The 19,714-nt window shown below is 37.4% G+C and overlaps 1 protein-coding gene across 5 annotated transcripts in view; it reads right to left on the bottom strand.

Annotated features, from left to right (window-relative positions):
- CD109 (CD109 molecule) overlaps positions 1-19,714 on the bottom strand; it is a 184,414-nt gene that overhangs the window by 13,643 nt on the left and 151,057 nt on the right. For 4 of the 5 annotated variants that reach the window (XM_042986670.1, XM_042986668.1, XM_042986669.1 and 1 more), the window contains 8 exons: positions 17,213-17,378; positions 15,245-15,435; positions 14,413-14,568; positions 13,297-13,362; positions 9,221-9,363; positions 5,742-5,889; positions 3,980-4,082; positions 457-1,838 (listed from right to left, as the gene is read on the bottom strand). In XM_042986670.1, coding sequence (XP_042842604.1) covers positions 1,663-1,838; positions 3,980-4,082; positions 5,742-5,889; positions 9,221-9,363; positions 13,297-13,362; positions 14,413-14,568; positions 15,245-15,435; positions 17,213-17,378 — 1,149 coding nt within the window. In that variant the 3' untranslated portion in view covers positions 457-1,662. Of the gene's footprint in view, positions 1-456; positions 1,839-3,979; positions 4,083-5,741; positions 5,890-9,220; positions 9,364-13,296; positions 13,363-14,412; positions 14,569-15,244; positions 15,436-17,212; positions 17,379-19,714 lie in introns of those variants that run through there. The other variant, XM_042986667.1, reaches the window with a different exon arrangement.

Raw genomic sequence — 19,714 nt, 5'->3', positions numbered from 1 at the left:
ATCTATTTTCTACATATAAGTTTTAAGCTTCAAAACAGTGAATTTTGGTAACTCCTACCTTTGTATCCAAAATATCCAAAAGGAATATATGAACATCCACTCCCCTATAATTTCTTGAACACCGACTACAATTTCTTAAAATTCACTAAGATAAAAAAAAATTTGAAAAATTAACTTTAAAAGATATATTTGCATACTTTATTTTCGATGGATTTATTTTTAGACAGTTGAAAATGTTGTAATGCAGACTTTTGAAGCCCACGGCAATTATTTTTCTCAGGTTCACTTGAGAGAAATGCCATGGAATTAAGGAGCAAAAGTAAACCATTTCTTAGATTTAGAAGAGATCTTTATTTTTTATATATATCTAAAATATTTCAATATATTTAGAAGTAAAAATGAAAGGAAGAAGGAAGGAAAGGAAGAAAGAAGGAAGCGAGAAAGGAGAAAAAGAAAAAAAAGAAAGGAAAAAAAGGAGGGAGGTGGAAAGAAAGAAATTTTCTTTAAAATTTTCACCCAGATAAATGAACATTATCTTTCAGAATACAGGGTAATCAATTATCCAGGTGCTCAAAGTTCAAAAATCTTAAAGATTCACATAAACATTACATGCCACTAGACAGCTGGCCATCTGACACTCAGACACCTGAATCTAGAAGAGCTTCTACAGGACCCTGGGCAACACCTGACCATACTTGAGGTCAACAGTCATGTTCACCTCTCTTGTCCTTTGTCAAGCCCCAGCTTCTTTCCCAGACCACAGGGAGGCCAGCCTGCTGCGTCTCATACAGGATCTTGTTGTACCCTGGCTAATTATGCCCCATTACTAACAGAGCTGTGTCTTCTAGTCTAGATCACCGAGGGCACATACTGCTATGCCCTCTGACTCTCATCCCTGAAACAGACCCAGTGTGGGAGGCTGAGGAAGTGAGAGGGAGGGCAGTGCACCCAGAACCCCTTGGAGCAGTTTCTGTACACTCCTCAAGCTCTGAACCAGACTGCAAAGCACAGGAAAACACATTCTCTCTCTCCTTCTCTCCAGAAGAAAAAAAGGAAGGGTAAAGGTTGGGGGATGAGATTACAACTGGAGTGAAAACCTTAACTTTTCTTAAAAAGAAAAATTCTGCCCCCCTACATTTTAAAAAGAAAGAAGTGATATCCAATCAAAAAGGATATACCGGGACCACTGGGGGTGGAGTGGGCAGAGGGTAGAGTGGATGCTGGACGGGAACAGAGAAAGCTCCTCTTTCTGGTTGTTTTCTCCCAGTTCCCAGACATCTGTCTTTAATGCAAAAGCCAACACTGGTGTACAATAATGCTTAAGAACCTAGCATTTCCTCTAGAAAATAAAAAGAATAATCTAAAATAACACATTTATTCTGGAGAAGACAACACCTCCATGAAAAACTCCTTAGCTACTTTTAAGAGGGGGAAATAAAGACATACAACTGCAATAACTCTGATTTTTTGTTCTACACAGAAGTCAAATGAAGACGTCTGTGCAGCTATACATACTAGGACCTACTGTGCACCATCCCCCCCCAACCCCATAAAAATAAAAAATTATTTTTCAAAAATAGTCAGAAGTAATACTTGATCACGAAAACAAGACAATCATGTGATTGGAAATGTCAATGTTACATGGAGTCCTTAAAGAACAAATCACAGCCACTGGTGCAAAGAAAACAGAAGCGTGAGACAGAGCACAAACATTTCTGAAGGGCGACAAAGGGAGGCCGCAGCTCCGCTCTCACAAGGACCGCATCCGCGAATGTCCCCACAGAGGTCACAGGAAGACAGCTTCGCTTCGGAGTTGTAACTCCTCACCGCTCGTCTCCCTGTGCAGAGGCAGACATCAGTTTACACAGATCCCTTGTTTAGAAACATTTACTCTGCCAAAACTTAAGAGCACTTCGATACACTGTCCTGAGTTTTCCATTCTTCGCATAATTTTATTTTCTTTAGAAGAAACAACTGAAATGCTAAGGAGGGGCCCAAACTGCTAACCAAATCCAAGAGAGAAACAATGCCTTCCGTGCACTGTGTCCACCACCAGCAGCTGGCCAGCAGGGAGACAGAAAACAGACTGCAGCTGCACGTCATGATCCCAAGTACACTTGACTCTCTTACTGGAACAGGAAAGACTTTAAACTGAGAATTGTTTAACCTCCAGGAGAGTTTATTTTAGGGTGTCATTTTCTATGCATTCAAGCGAAGCTCTAATCATTAGGACTACTGAAAAGAGATTTACCGTGGGCTTCACTGAAAAACACAAACAGATGAAGAGAAGGCTGCCTAGGTAATGCATTTCAATGTTTTAAAATGTTGACCTTAGGGGCGCCTGGCTGGCTCAGTCAGTAGAGCATGAGACTCTTGATCTCAGAGTTGTAAGGTTAAGCCCCACATTGGGTGTAGAGATTACTTAAAAATAACATTTGAAAATAAATAAATAAAACATTGAGCATATAGTATCTAGAAACTATTCAACTTGGGTAAAGTTTATAGTACAAGCTAATATTAACAGAAAAAAACTAAAGTTCCTACAGCACTAAAGTAAACTTACTATACAACATAAATGATTTTTATTTTTATCATTTTTAAAACCACGTTCCATTTTTAAATTTATTCATGATTTTTTAATACTGTTACATTTTTAATGTTTTTAATATTGTATATTTTTAATTTTAGGTTCTTCAAAAATGGGATGGTACGTTTCTATTATTTCTGACCTTTCCCATATTTTCACTTGAGAATGTCACCCTCATAAATAAGTTGCCTTTCACAAAAAACTGTACGTAGACCGAATGTTTTTTGTTTCTTAAATGTTTGAAATATTCTCCATTCACTGAAGAAACATCCATTGGAGAATTTTGCAACGACTTTAAATTACAAAGTTGGGTAACTAGGCACAACCATTGAATCTCAGCAGTGGATCCCACCTTTCCACCAGAAAAGAAGTACTGCCATCAGTGTCTCCCCAGAATGTCCCACAAGAACCTGGGCAAACGCTCTTCCCCAACTCTACCAGGGGGTGAAAGATGAGAAGAACCGGCTTGTCGACTTAGAAGGAAAAAGAACTCGTGTTCTTAACCGTAGTCTTCAATGATACTCCACTGAACACTACTAATGATGTGAGCAAGTTCATTTGACGTTAGAGTGTAATTATCTACAAGTACTTAACACGTGAAAATGTCCACAAATCTCATGCGTTCTAAGGATTCTGAGCCATCAGGAGGGCTCACTCAGAATAAGACTTATTGCAATCACAGAGATCACACAGTCACAAAACGTCACTCTGTGACTGGGTGTAGAGTAGCCCTAACTAACCCGGGTGACCTACAAACCAGATCTCTACTTTCACATCCTACATCTTCAACATTTTCTAAAGTAACGACTTACCAGTAAAACCAAAGAAGCTCAAGTTATTTTCCAAATAGACTATATTTTTCTTGATATGCTAAAAAAATCTGATATAATATTAGTATAAATGTTAGCAAAACAACAGACTTCCTCAATGAAGAAACAGCTAAACCCATCCCAGGATTTTATATTGCAAAGGAGGCTCATGTTTTCTCCTGAAGAAATCCCATTTTAAAACAGGAAACAGATGAAAGGGATGCTCGGAACAGAAGCAAAACCTTGGAAACCACACATAACTGGGCTCTTGGTTATTTCAGTTTTTCTTTGTAAATTTTGTAATTGTGAGTTAAAACCTAGAACATGAGGAAACACCTAAAATTATGAGCAAAAACATCACTTTTTAATATTCATTGGCTAAACGGGATCATGTGACTTTTGTAAACTATCAGTTGTCTTCATTTAAATGGAAAACTCACCTCCCGCACTCCACCTCCCACACTCTCCCCAACAACCACCCCCCCCACACACAAAATAGGTGGCCACTTCAAATAAACGCATGAATACGTGAATGAATGCTTGCTTCCCTTCTAAAATATTAGGAAATCTAAAACACACTTACTTGGTTCATAGTAATCCACTATGGACACCAAAGCATCTTGTGTATTTGAAACTTTAAAGTTTCTCACAGCAGGAATATCAACACAAAACTGGGTTTCATTTACCTTGAAAATACAAAAGACTCTTAAGGGGGTGACAGACTATGTGTTCGTGACAAAGCAAGACACTTCTTTTTCTTATCATCTTAAGAAACAGAAACTAACATTTAGAGAGGATTTCTGGGTGCCAAGTACTATGGTAATAAGCACTTTACATAAATTACCTCATTTAACTCATGAAACAATTCTTACAAGATAGGTATTGTTCACATTTCCATTTCACCAAAAGGGATACTGAGAATCAGAGGGGTTAAGCAGTAAATCCAAGGATGCATGCTCCTGGGCCCTGGTGCCTCACCCAATCCCCGTCTAGGCAACACACCCCCTAGGTTACTGCTAATGGATCACAGCAGCCCCCTTCTCTGAAGAATTGCCCTCAGCTCAGGGGAGCAACCTCACCAGTAAGTGAGGTAACTGCAGGTGGGGGTTGTGCACCCCACAACCAAAAACTGACATGTCATACAAAAGGCCAACTCCTTGTCTCCTGGAGGGGCAGTTTATGCCAATTTGGCAACCAATATTATTAAAGGAATCTGAAATTGATAAGTTCCTTCAAATATTCCATTACGTGCCAATAGAAAAGTCAATTAATCAGTCAGAACATACCGGACACTCAAATTAAGATAACCATTAAAGAAGTACATCACAGATATGAGACAAACACCAAAATCAATTACATTATTAAATGAAAACCTTAAACTTATTTTTCACGTCCCAAATCAAGCCATGCTTTTCAAACAGGATGTAAGAAATGAAAATCCCTAAACAGAAAAAGAAGCTAGAGACTTTGGATGAGTTTTAACAGGGTTTTAACCAGAGTTGTTTACGAAGTTGTTTATGAACAAATGAGAACTAGCTTTTTTAATGTGTATATATATTGCCAAAGCAATGTATTACTGATTCATACTTGGCAAAACTGGAAGAAGAGATGCAGGTAGGTATTCCCTCCTCAAAACATGATATCATAAGAATACTTAAACTCAATTGCCTTTCAACCTGAGTTTCATGTAGATGTTACAAGAAAAGAATAAATTACATGCCAGCAGTTTTGAATACAAATACATTCTTGAATCCTTACATTTCTCTCACATATTTTATACACCTTATTCTTGGATCAGTAATTTTCATACAACAATGAGAAGAGTATATGAAAATTATATAATAATTTGCGTTAAGATCAAACCTCTGAGAATATTCTTCTAGGATGTAAGCATGTATATATTCAATGCAGGAATGTTAATCCCTTTGGGATTTATTAAAAGCTTCATGAAAGCATTTTAAAACTCATAATTAAAGCTTTCATCATCAGCACTGAAACTGATAATTTTAGCAATTCCCTGAGGCAGAGGGGTTCTCAAATTGGGATCAGGACTGAATTTTTGAAATTACAATGTGACAATTTCTACAAAGTTTACATGTGGCATGAAATAATGATTTAGCTAGAAAGACTTTTCATCAGGCTCGTCAGTAACAGTATTCACTTTAAATCGATTTTATAGTGATGCCTGTTGAGTGGAGACAATATGTGGTTGCCATCTCAGAGTCATTCGGGGACACAGAAAGCTCAAATAATGACAAAGGAACCACGCACAGAGCAAGGCAGACTTTCAAACACAATACATGGCAGGCTTGTCGCCTATACAAAACTTGCATTTTACTACTTACAGAATCTAAATATAGGTTGAGTTTTCCATGATCGTGTTCCACTTTCTTCACCGTCTCACTCAGAGGAATTGCATCTGAAGGCACGGTAAAACCACTGAGCAGGTTCACTTCCATAAGGGCCATGCCACTTCTAGCTGGGCCCAAAAACCTAAAACAAAGAGAAAGGATGGAAGGAAGAAAACCCTTTAGGAAAAACCTAAAGCCGTTGGCAAACTATCTTTAGATAAAAATTAAAACTGCCAAGCACTATTCCAAATATTTACTGTTTAGTTGAAGTAAAAATCACTAGAGAAAGTTGTAAAACCCGTAATCCTTTCCTTACAGGTATGAAATTCTGTAATTTTCAACGATATGAGGAATAATAATTTAAAAATGTGTTCATTTGACATGAAATGCCTGCCATGTATCAGCTTTGTGCCTGTAGATCATAACAAGTTCAACCTGGATGCCCTTTCCGTGGGCAACTCTGTGTTCTAGGGGTGATTCCAAACTGAATTACATTTTTCATTTTCTCAGAATTTGACAGCACTAAGCTTTCTAGCTGAAAGCCAGGAGCTGAAAAAGAAACTGAAAACTTGACCACTTAACAGTAGACTACCGCCAAGTCTTAAGCAATCTTCTCTTCATCTGGTTTTAGAAAAAGAAGACCAGTAGGGAGAGTCCTTCTCTTTGTTCTCCCACATACTTGGAGCACATTTTGTGTTTTCTTTGGCCACCTGGCGAGAATTACAAGCCTCGGAAAGTTTTGTTACACTACATTGTTCTCTCATCCTGTTGTACACAATGTGAGCATCAAAGGATCCGGGCACCAACAACGTTTTGTCTCCTTTAAAATAAATAGTTTTCTAAAATGAATAGGTGGCAAGAGCTCTTTTGTTTGGAGCAGAAAGAGCCCAATGTGGTTATGGAAAGGAGTTTGTCTCCAACATGAAAGGATCATTGTTAAGTGAGTTCCTGTTGTCCTTTCAGATGGCAAAAGCCAGAAGGGCTGGTAGAGAATCTTGCTTTTTAGAGCAGCAAACAGACGGCTGCCAAACATGACTGATGGAAAAGCCATACAGTTACAACTGCTGACGACAGCTGGCTCAGCGACCCCAAACAAGTGAAACCATCTGTGGGGCGATGCATGCAGCCAGAAGAGATGCTATTGAAAACCAATAAGTGCACTGCAGCTAGAGGTGTTTGTATTTGAGCAGACATTAAAGATGAGAAGAATGGCCAGTCTGCTTAAATACGATGACTTTCAGCACACCATCAAAAGTGCCTTGGTTGACCTGGTCTTTCTACTGGCCCAGGACAGAACTTGTTAAATTACCACGCCATACACAGAAAAATTTATCTGAGATGAGTAAGGGCTTGGGCCCTACTGATGGGAATCAAGTGCCTGAAATACCAGTTTTTCTTTCCATTAAATGCCATTGAAAATTTTCATTGAAAATATTTGTATTTTGTATCATATTTTTCTCAGAAGACTAGTAGCAGCATCCAAATCCTTTTTATAAGACCAACCCCTACTTTCACATGAAAACAGTTCCCTTCTCCAGTTTCTCCCAAAAGGCGGGGCGGGGTGGGGAGGGAGGGATATCCTCTATCTATCAAAGTCTATTGTCCCTCTGATTCCTGATGATAGGTTAAGATCTGGAATTCTGCATCCTTTCATGAGCTCTTATAAGTAAAAAGGCCCCATCATGATCTGAATCTTAGTTTCACCTAATTTTCCTCATCTGTTCCTTCAATTGACCTCCCTAAAAGGTAAAATCACTCTCACAGCTCCAAAGACTATGCTGCTTTGCCCATTTCAAAACCAGAATTTTAAACTTACTTAGAAGATTTATTTTTATTAATTTCTGTCTCCCCTCCAAACAGTAAATTCCATGAAGACAGGGCCTGTGTCTTTTTTAAATCACCATTATATTCCAACATCTGACACTGTGTTTGGCACATAATGGAGACTCAAATGATATTTCTGAATGAATGAATGAATGAATGAATGAAGAATGAATAAATGGTGAGTGAATGAATGAGAAAAGCAGGGTTAATAATACCACCTGCTTTATAGAGTTATTGTAAAGATTAAATGAGATGCATGTAAAAGTGCCTGGTATAATGCCTGGCATGTAAATTTGTGATAAGTGTAGGTTATTACTACTTACAATAATAATAATAACTTGATGCTGCTCTTCTGGGGAAGAACCCAATCACAAGCTTTGCAAGGAATAACTTTCTTCTTAGCTAAAAGGAAGTCACTGAAGAAATTCTGATATCCCCCTCCTGCTGGTCCAAAATGCCCAGTAAGGGAAGGAAAGGGGCAAACACATGTGACATTTATACCAAAATCATGAACATGAAGGCCCAAAGATAGTATATCTGTACTAGTATGCCTGCAATGTATCAGCCTTGTGCCTGTAGATTATAACAGGTTCAATCTGGATGCCCCTTCCGTGAGCAACTCTGTGTTTTAGGGGTGATTCCAGATGAATTTCATTTTTCATTTTCTTCAGTTTCTAGTAGCAGTAACGAAGGAGACTGGATTCAACAAGAAATGGCTAAAAAGGTTGGCCACCAGGGGAAATACTCAGAGATGACTCTGAAGAGCATCTGCCAGCTCAGTACCACATCAGTGACTTCCAGCCCAACAACAAGCTAAGCTCAACCAGATCACTATGGGGTGTTTAAAAAGAGCAAACAGCAGCTCCTCAATGTCAATGCATCTTTACAGTAACTCCCAACATTACATCAAATCATCCAGAGGTAAGAGGACTGACAAGGAAGAAACTGTAAAGTCTCTTGATTCAAGAACCTTCTAAAGGATTTGCTCTCAAACTTGTGTGTGCATTAGAATGACCAAGAAAGCTGAAGAAGGCAGCTCACAGACTCTGAATCTGTGAAGTCTGTGAGTGGGAACCCCTTTTCCTTTTGACAAGATCTTCAGATGCTTTGGATACAGAACAAATTTAAGAATCGCCTTATTAAGTACTCCTAGAAGCTAAAAGTGCCTATTTATCCAAGGTGAGGACCTTCTAAACTGGAAGATTTCCACTGTGTCTAAAAACCCCATTCTCTTAATTAAATTTGCATATTCTTATGAAGTCTTGGGATAAAAGCATAACACTAAAGGTTAAATATGAAACTGGAATAATTATTTGACAGAAAATTACTAACTGCCAAGAAATAAATGATATTAGAGTTTAAACATGATTGGTTCATTTAAAGTTTTCTTAAATTAGACCTACATTTTATTAACATTTTCTATTCAGATTTGTTATGAATACAAGGAAAACTTGTAAACAATTTTGGACACATTGAAAAATACTTAAATAGAATTAAACAGAATTTCTAATTTGTAATTGGAAGTGTAACCATAACTAAAATATTTGTTAAATGTAACTCCTTATATTGGTATAGTTAGATAACTACATATATACAATAAAACCTTCAAATCTATTTTTTTAAGAGAAAGGACTTAAACAGATACCAACCTTGTACACACATTCAAATTCAAGTGATTTATATCATCCTTATTGTCTTTGACAGCAACATCTAAATCAAAGGCTTCTTGGTCTTGAACAGATCTTCGTCTTCTGGAGGAACCCGAATCTTTCACATTATAAATAACATTAAGCTGCAATAAATAATAAATTAACATAAATACTAAACTAGTAATAAATCATTAGCAATATATTACCACCATTATGTATTATAAATATCAGGTAATGATTCTCTTTGGGATAAACCCAACTAGAACTGTAATCTTCAATCAAGGAAAAAGCTAGTTTTACTAGCTAAAAAAGTACTATTATTAACAAGTGTTATAAAAGCTTATAAGAAATGATTTTTAAAATTGAGGGAATTGTTAGCTAATACTCCAAAACAAGTATAGACCTTCACGATATTATGGATATGGCTTTTTTTCCTCCCAAAGAATGTAAAACATTCCCTTTAGGAAAAGAAGCGATACTACTGCCTATCTCCTCTTGAGAGCATCCGCTAACTCCTAAGTTCTGCTGCTCAACTGGTGTCATTTTTCACAAACAGGAACCTTAGAAACTCTCAGTAAAATAAATCAAAAATAAAACATTCAAGAGCCCTGGTTGAACAGAAACCTGTTCAATTACTCAGCATTCTTTTTGACCATATAACATTTTTCAAAGATGATAAAATAAATGATGAATTTCAAGACAACTTGGTCTTTTTCAGCAAATACTCTGTGCCTACCACTAGTGTGAAAGGTACTGTGGGGACACTGGGCAAGTGTAAGGGCAAGTTTTGTTTTTTGTTTTTTGTTGTTGTTTTTTTGTTGTTGTTCTTGTTGTTATTTTTTTCCCCAAAGAGTTCCTAAGATCAGAAGCTCTGGAATACACTCAAAATTTCCTACACCTGCCTCATGCCAAGTTGAATTGGAACCTATTGCAATTTTGTACCTCTTCCACCTTTTTTGATACCACAATTCATAAGCCTTATTGTTGCTATGTAATGTTGTATTTTCTTATACTTAAATCTCACACACACACACACACACACACACACACACACACACACCCTCAGAACTAAACACCTAGTACCCACTGTAGATTTTCACACTTCAAATTTTTTTTAATTTTATTTCTTTACTTTTGGGGGGGTGGAGCATGAGCGCGTGTGTGAGCAGGGGAAGAGCAGAGAGACAGGGAGAGATAGAGAATCTCAAGCAGGCTCTGCACTGTCAGCACTGGAGCCTGACACGGGTCTTGAACCCATGAACTGTGAGATCATGACCTGAGCCGAAACCAAGAGTCAGACACTTCACTCACTGACTGAGCCACCCAAGTGCCCCTGATTTTCACACTTTAAAAAATATTCTTTCTAAGCCTTCCTCTTTCAAACCTAAGAATTACAACTTTTTATTCTGCTACACCTAGCTCATATAATCCTTCATTCCCTTGATCATTCTGGTTATCTCACTCTGGATATTCTCTAACTCTTTCTGGAACCACAATTAAAATTTTAGAATATTCTTAGAGGAGCTGAAGAATGGTTTCATAAAATTGGAGAGACGGTCTCTGTTATTTCCATCATCCTCGTTCCAGTGGCATGCAATTGTCGTTAGAGACCAACGTCATCAGGAAACAAACAAGAACTACAAAATGTGTCCTCTGGATCATAATTAATACTCATCTATAATGTAGTATTAGGGTTAATGTTTGACCTACAAAATCTCAACTGCCCATTCAGAAAACTTTGAGATGTCTTGCAGTTTATTTCCAACAGTTTAGCATTTTAGTACTTCAAACAGGTTAACACTTACTGCAAACCTGAGAAGTTTCTTTGCTTTTCTGTATCCAGAGTGCTTACAAAAATATCAACTAAAAGAAATCTCAGTAACTATTTCTGGGTGACCAACTTTTTTGCAATTTGTTTCTCCATCATGAGAAGTGCCTATAAGATTTCTGCATGTTGATACAGATTTGGAATAGTGAGTGTTCTGACCAGCAGGTACCTTTTTTTTTTTTTAACAATTTATTCATTTTTGAGAGACAGAGCATGAGCAAAGGAGGGGCAGAGAGAGAAGGAGACACAGAATCTGAATCAGGGTCCAGGCTCTGAGCTGTCAGCACAGAACCTGATGTGGGGCTTGAACCCACGAACCGCGAGATCGTGACCTGGGCTGAAGTCAGATGCTTAACTGACTGAGCCACCCAGGCACTCCAGTAGGTACCACATTTACTGCTGTGTTCCTTCAAAACTCAAGTAAAACTCATTTGGCTTCAGTAATTCGTCTACATTTGGTTTATCAAGAATCAATTCCGACCAATTTGGTGATTTAAGTACATATAGTTTTTCAATTATACCTAAAATAGCCTTTGTATTTACTTTTAGATTTGCTATTTGCATTGAAAGACAGCTTGGGAATGAGAATTTTCACATGGCCTTTGTTAGTAAAGACAAATATAAATTATTCACCCTTTTCTTTTTCTATCCTTTTTGTTGGATACTATTCCTTTTAACTGTGATCATTTTTCCTTGATTTTTAAAAAACATTTACTGCTATGTTTTGAATATCATACAAAATAATCTTAGAATCACTTAGAAATAATTCTATCTGCCCTCCTTAGCTAGTATATCTGTCCTTTCAACTAGAATACTTGTATGGTTTTTTGGAAAAGTAACTTTCCTCTATCATAGCCATTTTTTAACTTTCTCAGTAACTCTTTCAGGGTTTGTTTGGTTTGTATATTCTAACCAAACACATAACCATTTTTGGTCCCATCACATATTGTTTTTGGTTTCCAGTAAGATTATGTCAAGTCCTGGGGCACGTGGGTGGTTCAGTTGGTTAATGGCTCAGGTCATGATCTCATGGTTCATGAGTTCGAGCCCCACATCAGACTCTGTGCTGACAGCTCGGAGCCTGGAACCTCCTTCAGATTCTGTGTCTCCCTTTTTCTCTGCTCCTCCTGCACTCATGCTCTGCCTCTGTCTCTCTCACCCAAAAATAAATGAACATGAAAAAAAAATTTTTTTAAAGATTATGTCAAGTCCCTGTAATTTTCAATGTATTATGTACTATAATAACTATTCGACTCAGGATTTTACATACTATTTTGATTTTATTCTAGCCCTATTGCACCATTAAGGGTAAGTTTCATTGGATTTTATTCTTATAACAAAGCGCTAAACGTATCATGCTCTAATTGTTTTATTTACTATTGTATAAGATTTTCCATTAAAAGGACACATTTCCTATCTTCAAGTCAATTCCTTATAATATCATGTTGACCTTTATGTTTTTAAATGGATATTAAAAAGTTATAGGTAAAATTTTAAATGTATTTATTTATCAAGTCATAGTAGAAACTCTCCCAGCATTAGAATTTCTGAGCTGTACAGAGAAAGACAGATACCATATGGTTTCACTCTTATGTGGATCCTGAGAAACATAACAGAAACCCATGGGGGAGGGGAAGGAAAAAAAAAAAAAAAAGAGGTTAGAGTGGGAGAGAGCCAAAGCATTAGAGACTGTTAAAAACTGAGAACAAACTGAGGGTTGATAGGGGGTGGGAGGGAGGGCAGGGTGGGTGATGGGTATTGAGGAGGGCACCTTTTGGGATGAGCACTGGGTGTTGTATGGAAACCAATTTGACAGTAAATTTCATATATTAAAAAATAAAAAAAAAAAAATAAAGTAACAATGCTGTTCTTTCTGAAAAAAAAAAAAAAAAAAAAAAAAAAAAAAAAAAAAAAAAAGAATTTCTGAGCTGTATTTTCACAAAAAAAGTGAAAGTTGGGACTTCCCAACAAGTCACATGAATCACATTGGAAGAATTAATCCTAACTTCAAAAAGCATATGATACTCAAGAAATATTTTTCCAAGGTTATCAATCCATTTGGTTACTGTCAACTGACTACTAGTAACATCTCTGATACTTTTTATTAAAGAGAGTGATCTATCTTGCCTAAGTCCACAGAAATAAATCCTCAAGAATTTTATACATTAAGTTAAAGATTTAGCAGTAGCCCCCAAAATTATTAAAACAAGCCATATTTAACTAAACAAAAATAAACATTGTTACATACCTGACAAATCGCAAATCCAAAACCACTTGTGGAAATATTAACTGCAGTTGGCTGTACCACTGAAAGCTGAATAAAGGTGGAAAAAAGGTGAATGAGGTTAATATTCCATATCTAGGTCCTTCCAGGTAGCACAAGAGATCAGTGTTATCCCTCACTGGCAGTGTATGCCATCTGTGGGAAGCTCTAAGAATTTTGCACAGTCTCACATATCAAAAGCTATGGGCTCATCAGAGAAGAGAGGTGAAGACAGATGAAGGGACACTCTCCACACACCCTCACCTTTGCCCTTTGGGAGGGCACATCAGTGCCATAGTCAGGGCTGCCCTTCTGAAGCAGGAAAGACAAGAAACAACGGTCATCTCCCTCCTCCAGTCTCCCTTAGTCAGCACCTAATCTTCTGGCCTTCCCACGAACCCAGTGGCACATGATCATTGATTATGATGAACACTATTCCTTCTCTTCTAGAACTATTCCCCTTCCTCATTTTTCAGCCTTGAAGTTAGCACTTTCATCCCTCACTCTCAACTTCCCACAAGGTTAACCACAGGAATAAAGTTAGGGTCTAGAATAGTCCTTTATTACGTTTCAAAGGAAGAATCCTACTACTGGCTCTATCAATTCTCCTAAGAGGACATGTGGCCTAGCTAAAAAAGAACATGGTCTGAAATCATGGGTTCAAACCCTAGCTCTACTATTGCTAGCAACATAATCTTAAACAAGTTACTTAACCTCTGTCTCAGCTTCAGTTTTATCATGTGCATGGTGGGGATGAAAGTACTTACTTTCTTAGTGTCGGTTTGAGAAGTAAATGCAATAGCACATGTAAAGAAATCTGGCACAGTGCCTGCAAAGAATAGGAACTCAACAGGTGTGTTCATTCTTTTCCCAATATGATAGAGCCCATGGTTCCTCCTTTTCCAAATCTTTCCAAAGTTCCCATCCCCTCCTTTCTTCCCCAGCTCAGCAGTTCAACCAACGGACACTCCTTCCCCCCAGTCCCTTTACAAGGCTCTAGAAACAAGTCTTTGTTGAAGTCGATAGAATGGAAATAAAATAGCATTCCAGCATAAGGAATCATCCACATGGAATTTTAAATAACCACCCCCTTGTCCATACCTCTGCCATCTGGAGAAGAAAGCGGTTCTGTCTGTCAATCTGAAACTTTATAGGACTTGGTGAACTGGGCCCCATCACAGTCACTTGGACGTTCGTACTTTCTGTGTTCATTAGAGCTGCAAATTCAGATAGGGCCTTCAAGGCCACAATGGTGTCCTGTTGAGGAAAGAACAACATGTGTGCATGTAAGTATATATCAAGGTCACCAAAGAGTAAATTTAGTAATGTTTAGGACACCCACTATGCATTCATCCACCTTCCTTGAGAGTGGAGCTCTCCTTTATTCATTTTTGAATGTCCTTGACCTACAGTACAGGAGAGGTGTGGAAAATATCCGCTGATTGAAGCTGAGTATCTACTGTATCAGTTACCATAGATGAAAGATGACCAACATAATGGGGAACTAATTTATTCCATATACATATCAGATACGTTGTTTATATCAGTGATGAGAAAAAATTAAAATGAGTAACTCAGACCTTTGACTTAAGGTACCAAATTTTTTAATTGCCAATTTTATGAAGTCATGAAAAAAGCAATCATATACTTCCTTTAAAACATTACGTATATATTTAAACTATTAATTAGTTTAAAAAATTAAAAACTATGGGGCGCCTGGGTGGTGCAGTCGGTTAAGCATCCGAGTCTTGATCTCGGCTCAGGTCATGACTTCATGGTTCATGAGTTCGAGCCCCACATCAGGCTTTGCACCAGAGTGCTTGGGATTGTGTCTCTCCTTCTCTCTGCCCCTCCCAGGCTTGTGCGTGTGCACTCTCTCTCTCTCAAAATAAATAAATAAACATTTAAAAAGTTAAAAACTATCATCACTCACCTGGGTAGATGCAAAACCTCCCAAGCTATTCCTTTGCCTGCTTAGCCACCTCATAATCGGGATTCCCTCAGAAACCTGATATTGCAGGAAGTGTGAAAGTAGCGCATAGGCTGCAATTTCAATATCCAGGGAGCGTGGCTGCCAGGATTCAGAAAGTTTAGACTCTGAAGACACCCAGAATTGCATGCCTCCTGCAAAAGACAAGTAATAATAGTCTGGCCAACTGAACAAAAATTACATTTTATACCATTAAATATCCCTACACTGGTCCAAGTTCTACCTGGCTATATATAAAAATATATACGTATATATTTATGCCATGCAAATACATGTGTATTCACAAACACAGACACACATATAAGCATTCACTTATATGTCACTTTCTAAACTATCATAACTTTTAAATTTTCATCCTTTTCCTCTTGCTTATATTTTAGAATGTTTTGATGAAAATAATTTCCCAAGAGAAATCCCACATGTTTGGCTCAAGACTAAACAGCTATAAATAAGAAAAAATATATACTCTAGAAGATTTCTGACCAGGCCATCCCAAAAATATTTTAGGATACATTAGAAAGAACCCTGTTCTGGGAATCTGTCATTAATCAGCTCTAATGTTCTAGGAAACCTCGCCTTTTTTTTCATTATCTGAAACTTGGTGTTATAAGTTCAAAATCCAAGGCCCCAAGAAAAAATGAAGGACTCTGGCCAACTTGACAATCTTCCTAGAAATATCCCTGCTGCCCCCAGAGGAACATCTTACTTGGTGCTCCCTACCCCCTTTCAAATATTACTCTTTAGATGATGATTACACTTAGGTGGAATGTGAAATAACTACCACTTGTACAAGCAGAGAAGGAATACCAAGGACTTCCATCTCTGTGTAATAATCTATCCCCAGCACTGCAACAGGCAAAAAAAAAATAAAAAATAAAAAATAATAGTAAGAATTCATTTTAAGGTACCGCTAACAATAATGCAATATTTTTCACACTCTTAGAAATCACTTTCTGTAGTGTAGTGTGGAAAACACTTTCTACAATTATCCCTTCTTGAATTAACAGGGCTTTGAATCAGTAGACATTACCTAAAATTATTTCTGCCCACCCATCCCCATCTCTGTGTCTGTCTGTCTGTCTATCTACCTATCTCTCTCTCTGTCTCCCTCACACACCCACACCACTCCCTGGATCCCTGACCAAAGAGGACATTTGGGAAGTAGCAACACCTGTACTTTTTGTCCTGTTGTAGTTCATTAAAACAAAAAGTCACCCAACTCACTAACAGCATTTTGTGGCATTCGCATTCTATGAGTTAGCATATTCATTCAAATTTTGAACATTTGCTAGGAGTTATTCCCATTTTACATCTAGGGAAACTGAAGCTTATAAAAGCAAGTAGCAGAACCAGAATTCAAACCCAAGTCTCTCCACAACCCAACATCCTACGGACCATTGAAGGCCACCCAACCAGAAATGGTATCAGAGAACTCAAAAGGTAACTGACATAGGGCAGAATATATCTGAAAGAAGGAAACAACCAAGCCCCGAATTCTCTAGAAAACTCAGGGAGAGCAGAAGCAGCCATGTCAGACCTATCTGATCTCATCTGCATTTCATTTTTCTTCCATTTCACAAATTTTTTTAACGTTTATTTTTGAGAGACAGAGAGAGACACAGCATGAGTAGGGGAGGGGCGGAGAGAGAGGGAGACACAGAATCCAAAGCAGGCTCCAGGCTCTGAGCTGTCAGCACAGGGCCTGATGCAGGGCTCAAACTCACGAACCATGAGATCATAGCCTGAGCCAAAGTTGGACACTGAATCCACTGAGCCACCCAGGTACCCCTCTTCACATTCTGAAGATATAAATGTTATCAACTTCATATCTGGCTTACAAAACTTTTCACATAATTTATATATTTCATAATGCATAGCAGTCTAACAATCTCAAATGACCCCATGCATTACCTTCTTGTTCTGCTCTCCAAGTCAGCATATTCAAAGCTTCCTTGGCTTTAGGGCTCCCGACAGATGACAGTGCATAAGTTATAAGAGCTAAAGTATAATTGTCTGAAATTCCTCTATTAAATTCAGACTCCAAAAAGTTGATAGACTCTTGTACATCAATATTAGGCTAGAAAAAAAAACATATATTTTACTATTGAAAATAACCCATAACCACACATTTAAATGAAAAGTATTTTTAAACATTTATTCAAAAAATAATTTCAGTGTCTGTTAAGCCCCTAACTTTGTCCTAGGCAATAGGAATCAATGATGATCATTGACATTTAAATATTTGCTATTCATTTTGAAAATAACACTGCTTTTGAAAAAGAAATGCAGGAATCATACCCATTTATAATTGCAGAAAAAACATAAGATATCTAAGAATAAACCTAACCAAAGAGGTGAAAGACCTGTACTCTGAAAACTATAAAACACTGATGATAGAAATTGAAGATGACACAAACAAATGGAAAGACATTTCATGCTAAGGGACAGGAAGAACACATTTGTTAAAATGTCTATACTACCCAAAGAAATCTACACATTTAATACAATCCCTGTCAAAATACCACCAGCATTTTTCACAGAGCTGGAACAAACACTCCTAAAATTTGTATGGAACCACAAAAGACCCTGAATAGCCAAAGTAATCTTGAAAAACAAAAGCAAAGCTTGAAAGCATCACAATTCCAGAATTCAAGTTATATTATGAAGCTGTAGTAATCAAAACAGTATGGTAGTGGCACAAAAACAGACACACATATCAACAGAATAGAAAATCCAGAAATGAACTCACAACTACATGGTCAATTAATCTTTGATAAAGTAGGAAAGAATATCCCATAGGAAAAAGTCTCTTCAACAAATGGTGTTGGGAAAACTGGACAGCAAAATGCAAAAGAATGAAACTGGACCACTTTCTTACGCCATTCACAAAAATAAATTCATAATTGATTAAAGACCTAAATATGAGACCTGAAACCATTAAACCCTAGAAGAGAACACAGGCCTCTTTGACACTGGCCATAGTAACTTCTTTCTAGGTGTGTCTCCTGAAGGCAAGGGAAACAAAAGCAAAAATAAACTATTGGGAATACATCAAAATAAAAAGCTTCTGCACAGCAAAGAAAACAATCAACAAAACTAAAAGGCAAACCTATGGAATGAGAAAAGATATCTGCAGATTACATACCTGATAAAGGGTTGGTATCCAAAATATATAAAGAAATGATACAACTCAATACCCAAAAAGCAAATAATCCTATTAAAAATGGACAGAAGAGGGGCACCTGGTTGGCTTGGTCAGTAGATCATATGCCTCTTGATCTTGGGGCTATGAGTTTGAGCCCCATGTTGGGTGTAGCGATTACTTAAAAATAAAAAAAAAATAAATCTTTTTAAAAATGGGCAGAAGATATGAATAGACAGTTTTCTAAAGAAGACATACAGATGGCAATGGGTAAATCAAAAGATGCTCAACATCACTCATCATCAGGGAAATGTAAATCAGAACTACAATGAGATATCACCTCACATCTGTCAGAATGACTAAAATCAACAACACAAGAAACAGGAGGTGTTGGCGAGGATATGGAGAAACGAGAACCCTCTTGCACTGTTGGTGGGAACGCAAACTGGTACAGTCACTCTGGAGGTTCCTCAGAACATTAAAAATAGAACTACCCTACCATCCAGCAATTTCACTACTAGGCACTTACCCAAAGAATACAAAAATACTGATTCGAAGGGATACATGCACCCCAATGTTTATAGCAGCATTGTCTACAATAGTTAAATTATGAAAACAGCCCTAGTGTCCACCAACTAATGAATGGATAAAGAAGATGTAGTACACATACAAACACACACACACACACACACACACACACACACTGCAATAGTACTCAGCCATAAAAAAGAATTAAATCTTGCCATTTGCAATGACATGGATGGAGCTAGAAAGTATTATGCTAAGCAAAATAAGTCAGAGAAAGACAAATACCATAGGATTGCACTCAGATGCGGAATTTAAAAAACAAAACAAATAAAAAAAAAAACAAATGAACAAAGGAGGTAAAAATGAGGGAGAGGCAAATGGACTCTTAACTATAGAGAACAAACTGATGGTTATCAGAGGGGAGGAGAATGGGGAGATGGGTGAAATAGGTGATGGGGACTAAAGCAGTACACTTGTGATGAGCACCAGGTGATGTATGGAAGTGTTGAATCACTAAATTCTACACCTGAAAGTAATATTACACTGTATGTTAAGTAACTGGAATTTAAATAAAAACAGAAAGAAAGGAAGGAAAGAAAAGGAAAAAAATTTAAAAAGAAAAGAACACTGCTTTCCAGTTTTTATGAGTAAATAGGCACCATTCCCTAGAAGGAATAAGAAATAAAAAATAGAATTTTTTCTACCATTTAATATCATGAACTCAGACGAGAGCACAAAATATA

Source organism: Panthera tigris, chromosome B2 (assembly GCF_018350195.1).
Source record: "Panthera tigris isolate Pti1 chromosome B2, P.tigris_Pti1_mat1.1, whole genome shotgun sequence".
Lineage (NCBI taxonomy): Eukaryota > Metazoa > Chordata > Mammalia > Carnivora > Felidae > Panthera > Panthera tigris.
The sequence above is the reverse complement of the archived record's forward strand: the minus strand, read 5'-3'. Positions and strand labels throughout refer to the sequence as shown.